A 16830-nucleotide genomic window follows, 5' to 3' on the forward strand; every position below is an offset into this window, starting at 1 on the left:
GACTATCCCAGCTGCCACCATGACAGTCAAATGCAAGAAAGTACTATCATGGAGGATGGCTCGGAAATCTCAAGACTCGCCCCGGAATTATCTGATCTTGAAGTAGCTCTCTTTCTTTGTCTTGCGGCACACCAACACTGCCGCATTGACACAACCGACGCCAATATCCATGACGTCGCAAAGGAGCTCGCCCTGGTAACTCAGGATCCCGTGATATTGTCTACAAGATTGCTAATGCCTCACTGGTCTAGATATGCACAAATACATTTGGTCTCTCTTATAGCATCCTGGACTGCTCTAGCGCGACATCTCTAGATGACTTTCGCGCTGAATTACTTCCTCCCGGAGTCTACAGGAGCAGTTATGCTCGACCTTCGCGCTCACGACTGACCACTGAGTCTGTATGTCAATTTACTGGACTTTGCTTGATTGTATAACTAAATTGATATAATAAGGCGGGCATGATATCATCTTATCATGACTTACGAGATCATAAAGGACGCCTCAAGTCAGCCCCTATCGAACACAAGCAGGAAGTCGTCAATGTTGTGATAGCCAAAAACTTTAACCATGTAAACGACAATATTCAGCGCGAAGCTCTTGAGGTAAACACATGGATATCCAAGTGATATATGTGATATTGACTGGTTCATATAGTTAATGCACTCAAAGCAACTCACCACACCGGCAGGAGTTTTGGAAGCCCCAAACAATTTCTTGTTCCTACCTCTCATAGTGCGCGACGAAACCCATCCAATAAACCCTCATCTAGTATGTCGTCCACAGGGTTCAGCCTATCACCCAATATAATTGACCAAATATAGAACGACTACCTATTCATCTCTCATTTCCACGACACAGAAGACGGCTACGTCTATCTAGAAGAAAACAACGACTGGCTATCCGATGGCCAGTTGTCCGCATCATCCGTTATCCACAAACCAGAAGCTCAAATGAAGAAAGGCCATCCTTACGTAGACAGCACAGTTTGTCTCCTCTTTCCTACCCATCCAAACTCCACTAACAAGACAATAACAATCAGCTTCTCGGACAACTACAACAACTAAGCACCACGGTCAGCATGGGTGCCGACATAGCCCGGTACCAACAAGACATAGTTGTGTTCCTTCGACTCAGTCGTGCAGTAGCGGGAGGCATATCGACCCGGTCAAACCTCTACTTCAAGTCATTTTCAAAGTGAGTCTACTCAATTCAAATCCTGCATGTCGCAGGAGAGCGCTGATGAACAGCATAGGCTCCTCGCCGTGTTACACGGCATCGACTTCCTCACGCCCTCAATCGTAGCACTAGCAGCAAGAAAAGTCTTCCGGCATCGGATCATCGTGGCCAAGCCTGAGGAGGATAGAAGCTTACAATATGGGAGTGACTTGCACGCTGTATCGCAGGTGCTAGAGTATGCGAATCCGGATTCAATATTGGACGGGGTGCTTACATTAGAAGCGCCATTGTGATTTACATAATCATGTATATAATCTGATGCAACCCTTATGAAGAAATATCCACATACTCTGAACAAATTAAACGAGTTCTCATTCTAGCTATTGACGTCCGAGGATACTGCACCAATATGGTCATCGATATCAATAATCTTAGCTATGAGTTCAACACAGCACATGAAGCAAAGACGAAACTCCCAGAATGTATGATAGGCCGAGGGATATGTTGTGGGCTAAGATTGATATTCATGTGCTTGGCCCCAACGTACTTGATGGATTGTGCGAAATATCATGGATGGGTATTTAATCTGTAGCTCTATAGCCAAATTCAGCATGACATGATCAAGAAAATAGATCATTGCCAATATATGCTTCGAAGCCGAAGTATAGGATATCACGAATTAATTTATTATACAGATATTTTATCCACCACCAACTCTCCAATCCCTCCTATTCAGAAGAACAGGAGAATTGCCCTACAACAACTTCTCCACCCCCTCAATAACAGTCTTCAAGAGATCAAAAAGCCCATCGAGAATGGTCTCCAACAATCCCGTCGCAAAGCTAAGCACACACTCAAGGGTATCCACCAACTGATCCAGAACATCGTTCAAAGTGCAAGAACCATCGTCGTCGTCATCTCTCTTCACGCCCTTCTCCAGTACATTCCGGGGTGACACCGCATCACTCGAGCAGTTGCTCAACCGGCCGTAGATTTTCTCCTGAGAGGAGAGAAGGAGAGCCTTGACGCCCTCGATTTTCTCAATTGCGGCGGAGGAGGTGGTGTTGGTGACGGTGATGGTAGTTCCGTTGGCGAGGGTGGTGGTTGTGGTGGTCGATGATTGGGATTGGGAGGCGTGGATGGAGGAGAATTTTTCGAGGAGAGGGTGGACGCGGTGGACGGTTTGGTTAAGACGGTTGAGGTTTTGGCAGTTTTCAAAGGTGGAGGTGAAGGCTGTTGCGATGGGGAGGAGGAAGGTGGTGAGGGTGAGGAGGAGGGGGAGGAGGTTCATTTTGGCGGAGTGAGGTTTCTAGTTTGAAGTGATGTGGAAATTTTTGGAGTTGGTAAATTTGATTGATGGCTTTGTTGCTTGGTATTGAGGGGTGTCATGGTGGCTTTTATATGTTTATGTTCATGATATTGAGGGTATGCAAAGAAAGTGGAGCTATTCGGGATAAAAAAAAGAAACTATAGACTTGATATCTCGACGACGTCGGATTGGTCCAGCAATAATCCGAGTTACTCGATGGAGATATCCCCTGACGATCGCACCGAAGAAAATATCCTCCTAGATAATCACTCGCATGCTTGACAGGCTGATAGGGGCGTCGATCTCTTGTAACCGACATAGTCTAAGGTGATAGTCCCCTATTAGCAACGCTAGATATGCTGGATCTCCACAACGCCCAGTTTCTGGGAACCATCACAATCAGAAATAGCTAGCTAGTCTACTTATCGCCCTGATGGTCTCGCACGATGCTTGAGGAACATATCAGGCGGCATGAATTTCGGCTCCTTAACCTCCTCCTCCACAACCAGACCGTTGCCGAGATGCTGATCGCCATTATCGGTCGCTGACTCGAGCGACGCCATCAGTCTGCGCCATTCGGCCAGTACAACGTCAATTTCGGTCTTAGCGTCGCCGACAATGGCATCCATCTTGATGTCATTGCGGTCGTACCCGAAGGGGTCTTCTAATTGCGAGCCGATGCCTTCGATGCCATACAAGGTGAAGATGACCAGGCTGACCATAGGAACGGTCCACCACCCCATATCGTCGACCATACCGAAGGGTAAGACGCAGCCAAAGAGAGCGAGAACTTGCTTTTGGTGGATCCTTTCGCATGTGAGCTGGCGTGTATAGTCAAAGGGGCGTTTTAAGACAAGGAACTTACAAATGCGCAACCGGAATAGGGGTCAGCTTGATGGTCTCCATTTTTCCATAGGCATCCATCAAAGAGTTCAACTGAGCCTGCATTTGACTTGCCCCAGGAGCGTTGAACCAGCCGCGCTCCACTCCCCTTTTGATAAATCCATCCACAAAGAAGGTTAGTTGAAACGGTAATCCCAGCCCCTCATCCTCGTGGCCCACCAGTCCAGCTGGAAGGAGACTTGCATAATCGGGGTTGAAAGCTGCGACACCGTTCTCGGCTACATCATTTCCAAGAGCCCAGGCTGCTCCCCATTCAGCGCGAAGATGATTCTTGACTGCAAAGGGAATTGACATGAGGATACGTATCGTCCTCTCGATGTCCTCTTTCTCTGCGGCAGTGGGAGGACCCGCGGTGCTGTAGCCATTGGTGACAATAGTCCTGACTAGGTTTCGAATGCACGTATAGATCGTGTTCATTCCATTCCGCCCATCCCAGAATCGGTTGTAGGAGGTCTGGTTGCGGAAAACGAGCATCAAACCCACGACTATAGATAAGGATGGGATCTACGGTTGCATAATCAGATTGGGAAGCACAACGACATGCCATGTGAGCAAGACCTACAATACTGCTCGGTAGTCCAACTGTATCAAAGACATAGACATCGAGATAGACCACAAAGGCTGTAAACGCGGCGTGCAGGAAGACGGGCAGCAGAATGGCCGCATGGATAGCGCCTTTGATGAATCGGAACACCAAAGGCCATCTAACATGGCGCGTATTTAGCATGGTGCTATAGTAGGGTGTAATTTGATGAGTGATGATATCGGTTTACCTTCGAGGCTTGCTGCGACTCGTCAGGAGATGCGGATGCGTCCCTGCGCGATAGTGATGCGCATTGTTGAGGAAGGTGGTGTTCTGCCGACTCAACGCCGGTGTTGGGGGTTGACTGAAATTCAAGCGCATTTTGCCTCCAATTCAATCTGACTGAGGGAGGAGAGTACAGAAATAGATGAGGTGGTCTTTGTACACAGTGTGAAAGAATTTGCGTCTAGCGGTCAACAGCCCGTCCGCTTTGTCAAACTTGGGTTAGTTGCTTAGTCGAGGTGGAACGATAGGGCGAGACAGCGGTGCTGAAAGGGCTCTCTAGAATTAGTGCGCTTGTCCCCGAAAGCCATATCATATGAGACTCTTGGGAAATGGTACGAGATAAGGAGTGGCATCATCGTGCAGAAAGTAGCGACGAGTCGCGGGGGATCAACCAGCCGCCGGATGTTGTGGTTGGTGAATTCATCTTCACGGGGCTGCCACGCCCAGAACTCTATTCTCTCTCATCCCTCCGCCAACCAGTTGACTTCCACGTACTTTGACCTGGTTTGACCACGATGAGATCTCCAACTCGGATAGCACGAAAAGATGAAATCCATGTAACCTTCAAAGGGGGCTACGAGGGCATAATGTGCTTATTAGTGATGATGGGTGGATACATATTTAGTCTCCGGACAAGCTTGGACTCATCATCGAAAGTACAGTCAAGACTACTACTATTACGTGGAAGCTACTACTGATTTCAAAGATCTCCAAGCCCAATACTATGCTTCAAATGATTCGACTTATAAACAATCGTGTTTCAGCGCCTTTGGAGTAGCACAGACTTATTCCTGTTGCGACTATCTACTAGCGGGAGCCAATCGTCTCGTTGCAGTTCATCGGCTTGCCGCCTGGCAGCCAGCCATCGAATCTGAGAAGAACAAGTCGCTCGCTATTCTTCAGCATCTATGGCTCACACTTCTGAAAGGCCGGTGCCGCCTGGAAAGCTATTTGGCGGAGACCCGGCCATGTTTGACCTCCTCGCTAGCACGTTTGCTGAAGCGGCAGGGTCAGCTTCACGTCGAATACGATCATAATCCAAGTGGTTCGTGCGTTGTTCGTCTAATTGATTGAATATGCTTTGCCGTTCATTGGTGCATGGAAGCGCCCGCAAACCACCATTGCGAGGCTGAATTGGACCATCTCTTTCCTCTCCGCGCTTCACAAGGAACTCCAGACCTCTCAGAGTTTCATAGCCGCCGAGAAGTTCGAATTATCTGTTGTTTAATCCAAGTAATTAGATATTGTGCCTAGTATTCCAAAACTTCGTCTCTATCATGGCGCATACACGGCCGCATTAATATGCCCCCCCGAGGTCGGACTAAGTACAGCACGATATATGCTTGACGACGAGCATGCAGGTCTTCTGAGAGACTGATATGACCCGAATACATATGTACTGGGATCCTTGAGTGGGCACAGTGTGGTGCTCGCGTCACTTCCAAAGGGATCACAGGGAACGACATCCACAGCAGCTGTCGCCATCCACCTGACTCGCACTTTCCCAGCGATCGAGCTTCGTTACTGGTGGGCGTTGGCCGGGGTATTCCCAACAATAACAACGATATTCGTCCAGGGGACGTGGTTGTGAGTGCCCCAGATGGCATTGTGGGAGGAGATGTTGAATATGATATGGGGAAGGAGATTACAAGCGGATTCAGAAGGAAGGGAATATCTTGTCCTCCTCCGACTGAGTGGAGACGGATGATGACCATGCTGCAGTCATATCTCACCGTGTTCGATCGAATCATGTCGCAAAGTTGCTGTCGGACATACTGCGCAAGCATCCCGAACTGAGAGAATATCATCAACCATCGTCGGAAACAGATACCTTGTATCCAGCGGCCTATACCCACGGTCAAGCTGGAGGCAACTGTGCTTCTTGTGATAAAACCGAAGCCATTCAATGGCGTCCACGAATGCCGCCTAATGAGTCGTGCGACTGTTATGGTAATATAGCATCGGGTAATCGCATGATAAACAATAACAGAAAGCGGGGCATGATGGCCACTGAATATGGTGGTGTTATATGCTGTGAAATGGGGGCTGCCGGGCTAATGGACCAGTCTCCATGCATTGTCATTCGTGGCATTTTGCATTACTGTGACTCTCACCAGAACGATGACTGGCATGCATATGCCGCAGGCGCGGCTGCAGCTTTAGCAAAGGAAGCTCTGACGTACATAGAGCCACTGCGTATGAGCCCGAATCATTTGAAGCGAGGCCATTAAAGATGAGATAAGTTAACCTTATTATGGATACGCGACTGCACGAAGAACTTCTTCCAGAGTGGAAAGCCAACGTCCTCAAACGGCCACACACCCGCAATTGTCGAGACGCTAAGGATAGAACTCCTCAACGGATTAATGGGACCTGCTAGTGGTTCACTAATCACCGTTATTTCCAAAAGTGGAGAGAAGATCATGCGTCGGGTCTTCTCTGGGTTTCAGCCGATCCTGGCTGTGGGAAATCCGTCTTGGCTAATTATCTAGTAGACGAGCTCCGGCCGAGTTCAGAGAAGAGTATGGTGTGATACTAGGTCTTCAAGGATGAGACCCAGGAACAACACCCCCTTGTAAGCGAGGCATGAATTTGATCTCACCAGCAGCACACCGTGGCCACGAGAGTATTATTCGGATACTGCTCGACTTCGGCGTCAAAGACCTCAATTCTAGGTACAAGTCTGGACACACTCCACTATTGCATGCTGAATCCATGTGGCACACCAAGATTGTCAAGTTACTCCTCCGTACCGGAATACCTGACCCAAACTGTCAGAATGCTGGTGGTCAGACGCCGCTCACGCACGCATCGCACTTTGGACATGATGGAATCGTGAGGTTACTGCTCGAGTACCCGGCGATTGATCCTAGCACATGAGACAATAATGGGCGGGCACCGCTGGCCTTTGCCTGTAAAGCAGGTCATGAAAGATCGTTGCCACGGCTTGAGACGGGCAAAATGGACTCAAGTCTGGAGGACCAAGTTGGTTTTACACTACTCACTTACGCCACTGAGTATGGGAACGAGCACATCATCAAACTACTCTTGGATGCTAGTGACCCTAGAGCTGCAAAAACAGCCACTACAGAACTTGAGATCTTCGCTGCAACTAGAGCAACGCCCGAGCTACAGCCAGTCCATGAGGGACCTGTGGTAGAGGCCACACCAAGCGAACTCGTCTCCAGGACGTCGCCGAAAGACATTGTAAGACTAAGATGGCGCAATAACCCAGCATTGAACCCGCAGCACTGAGGTTTTCCAGGCCTAATTCCGTAACACATCAACCACACTGCTCTGGACCTAGCTTGATGCTAGAATAGCCAAGAGCTCAGACTGGCTTAGCTTGTTTGCAATAGATGGTCCTCATTTTAGGTCTGATTGAATGACGAACGTCTACACGGAGATACATGCTGTTGCGAACTAGACCGTTCTGCCAACCCTGCTAGCGATGCAAGCCACTCACAACTCTGCGCTCCAGTGGACGGGCGGATGTAGATCTGACAGCCGCTTACGTCTCCAGCCTTCCAAGGAATCACCCAGCGTTGCCAGCAAAGCAATTTCAGGAACAGGACAAAGAGCTCTTGGACATTCCGTCCAAAACAGACCGAACTGCTAAAGTAGGAATATCGTCAACGTACAGAGCACTATGAGGAGCTTGATTCACGCAGATTGCATCATGCCTGGTTGAGACCTTGGCGACCGAATCGTATCAAAACGGCAGTGATATGCTTCCGCCCACGGAACGGGTGGTCATCATCTTGGATCGGGTCAATCCGTGATGTAAGCCGGCAGGAGTCCGAACTATAGGATTCTTTACCATGTGCATGTTACGCCAGCCATATACGAGACCGCGCCACCAGATATCTGTGCGAGACACGACTCCCTTGTACTGCAGAGGTACTCCAGTGCAGTTGGTTAGTGCTGATACTAAAATAATCCTAAAAAATAAGGTGTGCAGCTCAATCTGGCATGCCAGATGGAGGGGGAAGAGTGATCCCCATTCGATCGGAGGCACCATCTGGACCCGCAGTCAGTGGATCGGTGTGAGTGGGTCTGGCTCTCCCCTGATTCCCGCAATTTTACAGCTGCAGCCAATCACTACCCTGCATCTTGGCTTGGCCGACGACATCGACGGCACTGGCTGAGGTCATCATCCGCCATGGTTTGCTGACTCATCTTCACTGGATGCTCATCTCCAGCAACCCCAGACTTGGACTCGAGGCAGTAACTGGCTAGACAGCCTGGTTGGAGACAAAAATAGACAACTTCTTACCAAAGTAGTCTGGCCTTAACACAAAAGATGCGGAGCCACTCATCCCTCCAACGTCCCGCTTAGGAACGATCGACATCCGTGGAAGCTATTCCCTGCCGCTTTCGATGCTGCTTAACAGGGGACAATGACAAAGGACCAACATTCATCGCTGCTTTAGGGCTGAGGGACATGAGCACATCCCAACGTCATCCTACCAGCCCGCAATTGTGAGGGAGATGAACTCGATCATTCATTCACTCAACCGCCATCGAGTCACTTTGCCGGACCAGGGCACGTCCAGGAGTGAACGCGGCCACTCGACGTATCCCTACGTCATGGCCAGACCTCTCTTCACTCACCACTCTCAGCACTCCTTATTTAAACCTGGCTAATCTCCAAGAAATCTCGATCTTCATCATCAACATAACAATTGACTTAGTACATCTACTGTCTACAACTATCAAATTTTCCAACTCTCTTATCGACCATTTTATTCTCAATTTCTAAACCAAACACATACAATTGCCCATCATGTCCGGACTTATGCACAAGGTTAAGGATGCCGTGACTGGCCACCACAAGGAGTCCAGCAACACCAACACCTCCTCCAACACCTCCTCCAACGCTGGTCCCCACTCCTCCAACATGGCCAACAAGATGGACCCCCGCGTCGACAGTGACCGCGGTAAGCTATCCCCTGTCCAATCGTTCCCCTCCATACGATACTAATACATTCCCTAGACAACCGCGCCCGCCACGAAGCCATGGGTGGCGCTCACGGCCCCCACGATTCCAGCATGGCCAACAAGATGGACCCCCGCGTCGACAGTGACCGTGACAACCGTGCCAACCCCTCTGGCGGTCTGGGCGGCTCCGGTGCCGGCTACTCCTCCGGTGGCTACTCTTCCGGTCCCCACGAGTCCGGCATGGCCAACAAGATGGACCCCCGTGTTGACAGTGACCGCGACAACCGTGCCCGTCACCAAGCCATGGGTGGTGCCCACGGCCCTCACGACTCCAGCATGGCCAACAAGATGGATCCCCGCGTCGACAGTGACAGAGGTACATACATACCCCCCTAACCCATCCACCTTTATACCATCAAACACCATACTAACACTCAACCCAGACAACCGTGCCGCTGGCGGCTACTCCGGTACCCACACCACTGGCGCTGGCTACGGAGGTGCCGGTGCAGGTGCAGGTGCAGGCTACGGCAGCAGCGGCGTGAACGACTACACCACCAGCAGCGGCTACGGTGGCAGCAGCAACGCAGGCCCTCACGGCTCCAACATGGCCAACAAGATGGATCCCCGCGTCGACTCAGACATGGACAACCGCGCCCGTCACCAGGGTATGGCCAGCAGCAGCTACAACGCTCCCGGTCAAACCACTGCCGGTCCTCACAGCTCGAACATGGCTAACAAGCTCGACCCCCGCGTCGACTCGGACCTCGATAACCGCGGGACCTTGGGCACCCAGCGTGGGTTTTGAGGGCTTAGTTGAGCTCAGAGATGATGTTTATTAGAGAAGCGGGCAAACATAAATGCTTGCGTTGATGAATATCCCATGATGACATTTAAGGAATGTGGGCCAGAAGAGACTTGACTGGGCCTGACATGATATGAGATGAGATGATTGATACCAGCGAACTACTCATTGCTTTTTGTGTTTTTTTCTTATGTGACTTAATGACTGGTTGTACTATTATCAGATTGATGAGTGAGGAATAAATCAATTCATCATATGAAGAGAAATGTTTTCGGACTTGCTTTTGACTTTCTTACGTCTTGATTCAAGGTTTAAAAGTAATATTTTTACTGCTAGTATCTACAACAGTCATTCGTAGTAGTAGGGACTAACTATGGGTTGTTGAACTAATTCAACGAAAGTCATGTTATGCACTCAAAACGTCAGCGCCGTTTTCAGTACTAAGTGATTGCTATACCATATTATGCATATGTGTGCGGGAACGTACTAGTAAGTACTACTAGTTAACTACGTGATACTGATCCAATGCAAAAGGGAGGGGGGAATTATATATACCATGTGATTAAGAGTAAAGAGCCTTGTAAAGCAGGTAAAAACCTGTTATCGGAACTACTCAGTAGTACGTAAGTAACCTGGTCCATAACGTGTGTAACTGACACTACGCCATAACTAAGTAGCAGTATTTCGGAGATAAGTATTTTTACATGGTGATATAGAACACTTTAGGAAATAAATGCTTTTTAGTTACTCTTTCAGGATGAGTGGTATGGTATGGTACTACTGTATGGTAATACTAATATTATCTACCTGGATGAGATACTACTAATACCATTGAACATGACGAACTGGTTACTAGTGATTTAGGTGGGTTGAACAGCCCATCCGCCAAGCATCATGAATGCTGCGTTTTCATGTCACCTCGTGTCATGGGGACAAGGGAACTGATCTTGCAGTAGGCTTGCCTAAATTGAGACAAGGACGATGATGTATAGGTGTAGGTTATGAAATAAAAATATGATAGAATATATGTATAGCTGGTATGTACATCTCACAACCACCCATTCATGCGCGCCAATGAATCACCGTTCCGGAAAAACCAAAAACAAAATGAAGGAAAGGGGGTGTGGCCACCACTGACTGACTGACTGACTGCAAACGCCATCCTCCGGGTTCCAAATAAGATGACTCCCGTTGTGTACTCCAAGCCGGGTTTTGGTTCGAAAGGCATGGCATGGCATGGCATGATAGGGTGGTCCACTGCGTTGATGGTGAAGTAGCCAGTGCCGAGAGGGATGAAGTGGGGGAGTGTGTGTGAGAGGGAGAAAGGATGCTGCAAATGGGTATAAAATAGGTTGAATAGGTGGGGTGTTAGAGAATAAATGGGGAAGCAGAGGGGAAGAACAATCGCGATGCTCAATGCTGGGACTAAAGAAGAAGCTAATAACAATGGAACATGAACATACGGCTCGAGAATGCAAAAGACAAAAGACATCAAACCAAGGCGACAATAGGAATGCACAGACTAATGACTCAGTCCAGTAGACTGGATGCAAGAGGTTGTCCAATTCTAGAAGCCAGATACAGCTGTCGAGGAGGAGATCGGAGCGATCTATCCAAACATGTCGCGACCACGCTCCCCATTGCTTCAAGGCATGGCGGCCCGGCCGTCAAGGGCAAGGGGCCCTGAATCATTCAATGGGGTCAGAGGATTGTCATCAGACGACTCCGACCGGACAGGGGTGTCCGCACGCAAGTGGGACTGACGGGTCTGCAGAGCATTGGGTGACTGGGTCACGGACTGCCAGCCAGGGACATCATTATCGGCATTGGCAGGGGCGCCATCATTATTGGACGTGGGAGCGCGGGGACGCCGCGCATCATCGGATGCATCTGTGTCTTGCAGACGCATGCTCTCAATATTGGCAGCGAGGCCTGCCTCGGCCGGCAGATTATCCTGGCGGGGTTCGTCGCCAGAAGGGGCTGGTTGGGCCTCCAACTGGGGGGAATTCGTTTGTGACCGAGATGCATCGGTGGTATCCTGCTTGTCCTCTGGAGTGTCCTTCTTCTCGTCCTCCTCGTCAAAGTCGTTCGTATCATCGACCTCGGCGCTCAAATCGGTATAGGCACGGCAGTTGGGACATTGGAACATGGGGTAGTCTGGCGTGTGGATAAGACGACTAACGCATTTGTAATGCCAGACGTGGGCACAGGCTGCCATGAATAAACACTGATAAGGCCGCTTCAAACAGAATTAGCTATGCTGCCCGCAGTTGTGCGATCTGCCAGAGGAGGGAGAACAAACCAGAACAGAGCCAAGACAAATGGAGCACTCCCGACATCCAGAATAATCCGCTGTATCTCCCTTGCCCAGATTCCGAATCAGACTCTCGGTGTTTTTACTAGATCACTCATTAGCCGGTATTCCACACAAAGCAGCTTCGACGCCAGAGATGGTCATACTTGAATTCATTCGGCTGCTGCTGCCAGGACCGATTACACTCGATCCGTATACGAACGCAACGGAAAATCATCTCCTCGCCTCCCCGAAAGTCAATCCCCAGCTGCACAATATCTCCATCCTTCACAGTATACAGCCGAGAGGGCATGTTCGGCTGGCTCAAGCGCATGTGATTGAGAAACGTCCCCGACGAGCTTCCAACATCCTTGATATGCCACTGGCCGTTCAGGTATAAGAACTCGCAGTGTTTCCGACTCACAACCTTTGACTTGAACCCGACCGGAGCATCAGAGGGGTCCGTGGGGTTAGCCACCGGCAGACCATCGCGTTCCGAGTACCGACCAACTCGGATGACGCAACTTTCGGACGGAAGCGTTCGCGAGACGGGGATGAAAGGTAAGGAAGGGCGGGAGCTTTGGTGGGAGTCTTGATGGGGGAAGAAGCGAATGGTCGCTTTCTGCTTCGGTCGCGGGGACGCAGTCGACGGGTTCTCCGACATCACCGGGTCGGACGAGTCCAAAGCTCCCGCGTGGAGATTGGAGGCCGATGGAGTGGTGCCATCGAGATCAGGTCTCGCATCCAGCGCCTGAGAGGCACCTCTGGGCCGCGCCATGGTCGTGCCTTGAGTTGTCGTCTCACGGCCACCGGAGTGGTTAGAAGGGGAAGAGCTGGACAGGTCCGACTGGCGGGAGGAACGCAAGTCGAGCTCAAGGCCGCGGTAGCTGGGGAAAAAAACCGCACTATAGCGGGCAAGAGTGGATGGCTGCTCACTCTCGGGACATGGGCCCGACGAGCGAGACCCCACAGGCGAGAGTTGCGAAGATTCGGTCCCGGTGGAGGCGGGAGAAAACCAGGAAACTCGACTGCTGAGGGTATGACGACGCGAGATGCGGGGACCGTTGGACGAGGATGACGAGGCAGAAGGGTGCGAGGAGGAGGCGGCAGCAGAGGATGAAGAGGAGAAATGCTGCTGAGTATAGGCACGCAGTTGGCTCAGGCGACGGAGGGGTCCTGAGGAGCGAAAATCGGATGGGAGGTTGGAGGAGGCGGAGGCGGAAACGGATGCAGACACAGACATGGGTTTGGGATGGGGAGGAGGAAAAAAAGAAAAGAAAATGAAAAGAAATAGTGAATAATTGTTCGGGGTTTGCTTCGCGTGATTAACTTCCTTAACCAGTGGGAAGGGATCGGATTTATCAAGTCTTTTTAAGATCCTTTTCTTTTTGTTTCCTTTCTCTCTTTCTCTCCCTCCTCTCTCTTATCAACTTTTGCGAGAGTGACAACTCGGTCGGTGTTAAGTTAGTTAGCTGATCGGGGAAGAAAGTCCACGAGACGATCGCTTCTCGAATGCGCTATGCTGCTGGCTGTCCTTGTCCACTTTCTGGTTGTCTGTCACCTCGTGCGATCGACGCGACAGCCCTAAATTGGGATCTTATTTTTCTGACAGTCCTCGAATTCTTCCGTTCAAGTTAAGTCGGGGATAGATGAGTGAGCTTTAGAGTTGTTCGTCGCTTCGGCGCATTGCAATGGTTCCAAGGTGGATCCGGAGGCAAATCTGGGTCTCTTTGGGAATCAGGGCAGACGATCAGGGCCAGTGATGTAGGGGGTGATGGAAAATTAAAAGGAAAAAATAAAAATTATCCTTGACAAGTTCTAAGGGACAAGAAGGGATGGGAAAAGGAAAGGGAGGAACTAAAAGATAATTTGCGCGCCGAAAATAGAGAGAGGGAGGAGAAAATTATCCAAGTCGAGGCTGGTGGGAAAGTGTTGCTATTTCTCTTCTTCCTCTTCTTTCTCCCTTGGGGTTGGAATGCCGGAACAGAATGGCAACCATGCGAGTCAAATGGTAAGATCTCTCTCTGTGGGGCAAACGGAATGCGCAGGTCTGCAGCAAGTCGTACTATTCTACGAACTAGAGACGACCGAATCCCCATTCGAAGAGGGACCAGCCTTGATACTTGGAGATGAGAGGAGAGGAGAGGAGCCGGGCGCGCATCGCACCATGTCTATCCAGAAACTCCATCCATCCAGGGCGTAGCGGCGAATTACAGTGAGGGTCCTGTTATTAGTTGGACGAGTGAGCCTGCGCCCCCCGAAACACGGGCTACCATGGTTGCTCGCCTGAGAAGATTCCACTGGGCTTCCATTTAGCGTCAAAATCGCAAGTCAGTTCGTCACGAAGTACGGAGTAGTATCTATATCTACCCCTAGGAATAGAAAAATCTTCCCCGTTCGGAGTTGTTCTCTAACTGCAGGTCGGTTGATTGACTGCAGGCATCTTAAGTAACTCCGGGGAGTGGAGCAAGTATCAAATTGGCCCCCCGAGTCGCAGAGCGAAAAAACAAAAAAAGGCAATGCCGATGCTCTCTGGCAACCGTTTTTCCCGGTCTGAGATCAAATAAAACGTCCGGAACATGGAACATCCTTTCTGCAGGCTATTCCAGGAGCCTCTGTTCTGACGGTGGCAACCTAGGCCCCGGCCTCTCCTTTCCCCCAGCATTCCATCGCCTGCATACTGCGTAGAGACCGGGATAGTCTCCAAGTATCCCTCAGAGAAATACACTACTTTTGTATATATCTGAATCTGTACGACTGCGTCACAACTGACGCACGGAAGGGGGCAGATCTGTCCTGAGCAATCCACATGGGACCATTCAAAAGGAAGGATGATTCGATACCAAGCCATGCTATGGACGGGGATCTCGTGGGCTCCTCCGCACTTTTGCGCTGCCCATTGACATTTAGCTTTGCGGGGCAGCGAGAGAAAGAGAGAGAGACATCATTTGCTTACTGAGTAAGCCTCTCTGAGGTTGTCGAATGGATGGTTCAGCCCGCCAGTGATTGGCACCGGATCATGGGCCCGGGCCTTCATGTGATGCAAGCCATTTTCGATGGTGTGGATATAAGAAGACTCCCTTTTTTTACTCATCGTCTCTCACGTGGTCTATGTGGTGGCAACACACACAATCAATCACTCACTCACATTCTCCCTTTCTCTCTCTCTCTTTCTGTGGGTATCTCCCTGGCGTGGCATGTAGTACTCTGAGAAATATATTGAGTATGTAGATGCACAGTAGGTAAACCCGTGGTGTTGGGTATGGTTTCAAAAGCACGCACAGACAGACGCAGGGGTAAATGTGTCGCAACAGGTCTCAGCGTGGAATTCAATGCAATTTCATCGCCCATCAAGTTTCATTAACTAATCTATCCCTGTCAGCAGATACTCTCAATCAGATAGTTAGTAGTGCCACGGGCAACACGGCTGTACCCGTGACAGATCCCGATGACTGGAATTCGAAATATAAATCAGCCATTCTGTGCCTGTACTTTTTGAGGGATTGATCCATTGGTATGGCACTAGTCTGGATTGTAGTGATGATGATGATGATGATGATGATGGTGGAGGAGGAGGATGATGGATGGTTGACAGGTGATTGATCCGAAATAGTTAGTTTTAGTTGGTTCAAGGCATCTCCCCACGCTCGGGGCAAGCATTGATGTTGATCATCTTCCCCCAATGCTGTCCGGTGATCATCATAGTAGTCGCCTCACCGTCCACTCAGGATGCTTCCCGGTGATGATGGTACTTGCTAGTACTATACAAAGTGGAAATGACAATAGGCAATTGTGGCCATGGCTTCTAGAAAATACAGCGATAAAATGATCCTGGTGTTGCGAGCTGATGGTTCATTCATGCGGGCAGGTAGCTTTTCTTTTTACATTCTTTCTTTCCTTGGTGTTGCTGAAGCTTAATACTACTAATAGTAATTAGCTGCTACTACCTGGGTCTTGCTAAGAACTTCTGTTCAAATTATCCCGTAGCAACTGAATCTACGGTGTAGGAACTGTGCTCTGGGGTGATGGTTAGCTTCCGGAGTGGAACCAGAGGCATTTTTGACCCCCATCATGATGCCTAACGACGACGCGAAAATGAAATTGGTATAGAATGGTATTTAAATATCTGATTGTTCAGATCAGTTGATGACATGCTTGCTGCATAAGGGGTGGGAACACTCCATGGGACTAGTTTCAGAATCCTAGTACGGCACAGCGGGAATGTGGCTGGGAATTGGGGGGGAGGGGGGGGGAAAGAGGAAAAGAAGAGGGAGAGGAAAAGAAGGTGAGGCCGAGCAAGAGCTCTAATGACGGGCATAGACATGAACTAGTGACGAGTGGTTCCATCCAGAGCTGTTGCCAGTGGGGCCGAGGACAGAAACGAGCACCAGAAAAGCAAAGCAATGACGAGCAAAAGATAAACAACCGGGTCCCCGGTCGGATGGGACCTCTCTTTGATAACGGCGGTGACAGATCTATCTAGATACATTGTAGTAGTTTAGACGACAGAGTTAGATCGCAATGAACAATGTAGTTCAAGAATGAGTAAGATCATCACCTAAAAGCTAAATGAACAAGAACAACTACTAACT

At 49.8% G+C, this 16830-nt stretch overlaps 9 protein-coding genes across 9 annotated transcripts; 3 read left to right on the plus strand and 6 right to left on the minus strand.

Annotated features, from left to right (window-relative positions):
• Nucleotides 1–48: 48 nt before the first annotated feature.
• BDQ94DRAFT_166178 (uncharacterized protein) lies at nucleotides 49–1472 on the plus strand (the record flags this gene model as incomplete). Its single annotated transcript, XM_026770481.1, has 7 exons — nucleotides 49–195; nucleotides 252–401; nucleotides 456–605; nucleotides 658–771; nucleotides 825–986; nucleotides 1043–1197; nucleotides 1256–1472. The coding sequence occupies 7 exons, from the start codon at nucleotides 49–51 to the stop codon at nucleotides 1470–1472; spliced, it is 1095 nt and encodes a 364-aa protein (XP_026630965.1).
• Nucleotides 1473–1933: 461 nt separating this feature from the next.
• Nucleotides 1934–2470, minus strand: BDQ94DRAFT_166179 (uncharacterized protein; the record flags this gene model as incomplete). The annotated part of the gene is made up of 1 exon (XM_026770482.1): nucleotides 1934–2470. One exon carries the CDS (start codon nucleotides 2468–2470, stop codon nucleotides 1934–1936), a length of 537 nt encoding a protein of 178 aa, XP_026630966.1.
• A 100-nt stretch (nucleotides 2471–2570) lies between these two features.
• BDQ94DRAFT_135361 (bestrophin family protein) lies at nucleotides 2571–4557 on the minus strand. Its single transcript, XM_026764652.1, has 4 exons — nucleotides 4165–4557; nucleotides 3954–4095; nucleotides 3354–3895; nucleotides 2571–3295 (listed from the first exon to the last, which is right to left on the minus strand). Exons 1-4 carry the CDS (start codon nucleotides 4293–4295, stop codon nucleotides 2911–2913), a joined length of 1200 nt encoding a protein of 399 aa, XP_026630967.1. The 5' UTR covers nucleotides 4296–4557; the 3' UTR covers nucleotides 2571–2910.
• A 1571-nt stretch (nucleotides 4558–6128) lies between these two features.
• BDQ94DRAFT_156738 (ankyrin repeat domain-containing protein) lies at nucleotides 6129–7454 on the plus strand (the record flags this gene model as incomplete). The annotated part of the gene is made up of 6 exons (XM_026768658.1): nucleotides 6129–6149; nucleotides 6443–6661; nucleotides 6700–6721; nucleotides 6805–6987; nucleotides 7073–7122; nucleotides 7152–7454. The coding sequence occupies 6 exons, from the start codon at nucleotides 6129–6131 to the stop codon at nucleotides 7452–7454; spliced, it is 798 nt and encodes a 265-aa protein (XP_026630968.1).
• A 1531-nt stretch (nucleotides 7455–8985) lies between these two features.
• Nucleotides 8986–9948, plus strand: BDQ94DRAFT_166181 (cell surface protein; the record flags this gene model as incomplete). The annotated part of the gene is made up of 3 exons (XM_026770483.1): nucleotides 8986–9139; nucleotides 9196–9516; nucleotides 9584–9948. 3 exons carry the CDS (start codon nucleotides 8986–8988, stop codon nucleotides 9946–9948), a joined length of 840 nt encoding a protein of 279 aa, XP_026630969.1.
• A 989-nt stretch (nucleotides 9949–10937) lies between these two features.
• On the minus strand, nucleotides 10938–11538 carry BDQ94DRAFT_71676 (uncharacterized protein). Its single transcript, XM_026776383.1, has one exon. The coding sequence runs from the start codon at nucleotides 11435–11437 to the stop codon at nucleotides 10994–10996; it is 444 nt and encodes a 147-aa protein (XP_026630970.1). The 5' UTR covers nucleotides 11438–11538; the 3' UTR covers nucleotides 10938–10993.
• On the minus strand, nucleotides 10938–13544 carry BDQ94DRAFT_135365 (FHA domain protein). Its single transcript, XM_026764653.1, has 3 exons — nucleotides 12406–13544; nucleotides 12248–12344; nucleotides 10938–12184 (listed from the first exon to the last, which is right to left on the minus strand). Exons 1-3 carry the CDS (start codon nucleotides 13479–13481, stop codon nucleotides 11591–11593), a joined length of 1767 nt encoding a protein of 588 aa, XP_026630971.1. The 5' UTR covers nucleotides 13482–13544; the 3' UTR covers nucleotides 10938–11590.
• A 980-nt stretch (nucleotides 13545–14524) lies between these two features.
• BDQ94DRAFT_71665 (uncharacterized protein) lies at nucleotides 14525–15267 on the minus strand. Its single transcript, XM_026776382.1, has 2 exons — nucleotides 15195–15267; nucleotides 14525–15130 (listed from the first exon to the last, which is right to left on the minus strand). The coding sequence occupies exon 2, from the start codon at nucleotides 15087–15089 to the stop codon at nucleotides 14712–14714; it is 378 nt and encodes a 125-aa protein (XP_026630972.1). The 5' UTR covers nucleotides 15090–15130; nucleotides 15195–15267; the 3' UTR covers nucleotides 14525–14711.
• Nucleotides 15268–16507: 1240 nt separating this feature from the next.
• On the minus strand, nucleotides 16508–16817 carry BDQ94DRAFT_135368 (uncharacterized protein). The gene has a single exon (XM_026764654.1). It carries the CDS (start codon nucleotides 16725–16727, stop codon nucleotides 16566–16568), a length of 162 nt encoding a protein of 53 aa, XP_026630973.1. The 5' UTR covers nucleotides 16728–16817; the 3' UTR covers nucleotides 16508–16565.
• Nucleotides 16818–16830: the final 13 nt, after the last annotated feature.

Source organism: Aspergillus welwitschiae, assembly GCF_003344945.1.
Source record: "Aspergillus welwitschiae strain CBS 139.54b unplaced genomic scaffold BDQ94scaffold_3, whole genome shotgun sequence".
Classification (NCBI taxonomy): domain Eukaryota; kingdom Fungi; phylum Ascomycota; class Eurotiomycetes; order Eurotiales; family Aspergillaceae; genus Aspergillus; species Aspergillus welwitschiae.

Coding starts and splice junctions, on each gene's coding strand:
- BDQ94DRAFT_135361 (XM_026764652.1), bottom strand. CDS start 4,295: ATGCGCTTGAATTTCAGTCAACCCCCAACACCGGCGTTGAGTCGGCAG. Junction 4,096..4,164: donor AGTCGCAGCAAGCCTCGAAG/GTAAACCGATAT, acceptor GCGCCATGTTAG/ATGGCCTTTGGTGTTCCGAT. Junction 3,296..3,353: donor CCTATTCCGGTTGCGCATTT/GTAAGTTCCTTG, acceptor CACATGCGAAAG/GATCCACCAAAAGCAAGTTC.
- BDQ94DRAFT_135368 (XM_026764654.1), bottom strand. CDS start 16,727: ATGTATCTAGATAGATCTGTCACCGCCGTTATCAAAGAGAGGTCCCAT.
- BDQ94DRAFT_71676 (XM_026776383.1), bottom strand. CDS start 11,437: ATGTCTTTTGTCTTTTGCATTCTCGAGCCGTATGTTCATGTTCCATTG.
- BDQ94DRAFT_71665 (XM_026776382.1), bottom strand. CDS start 15,089: ATGGCTTGGTATCGAATCATCCTTCCTTTTGAATGGTCCCATGTGGAT.
- BDQ94DRAFT_135365 (XM_026764653.1), bottom strand. CDS start 13,481: ATGTCTGTGTCTGCATCCGTTTCCGCCTCCGCCTCCTCCAACCTCCCA. Junction 12,345..12,405: donor CAGCAGCCGAATGAATTCAA/GTATGACCATCT, acceptor TGAGTGATCTAG/TAAAAACACCGAGAGTCTGA. Junction 12,185..12,247: donor TTTGTCTTGGCTCTGTTCTG/GTTTGTTCTCCC, acceptor TTCTGTTTGAAG/CGGCCTTATCAGTGTTTATT.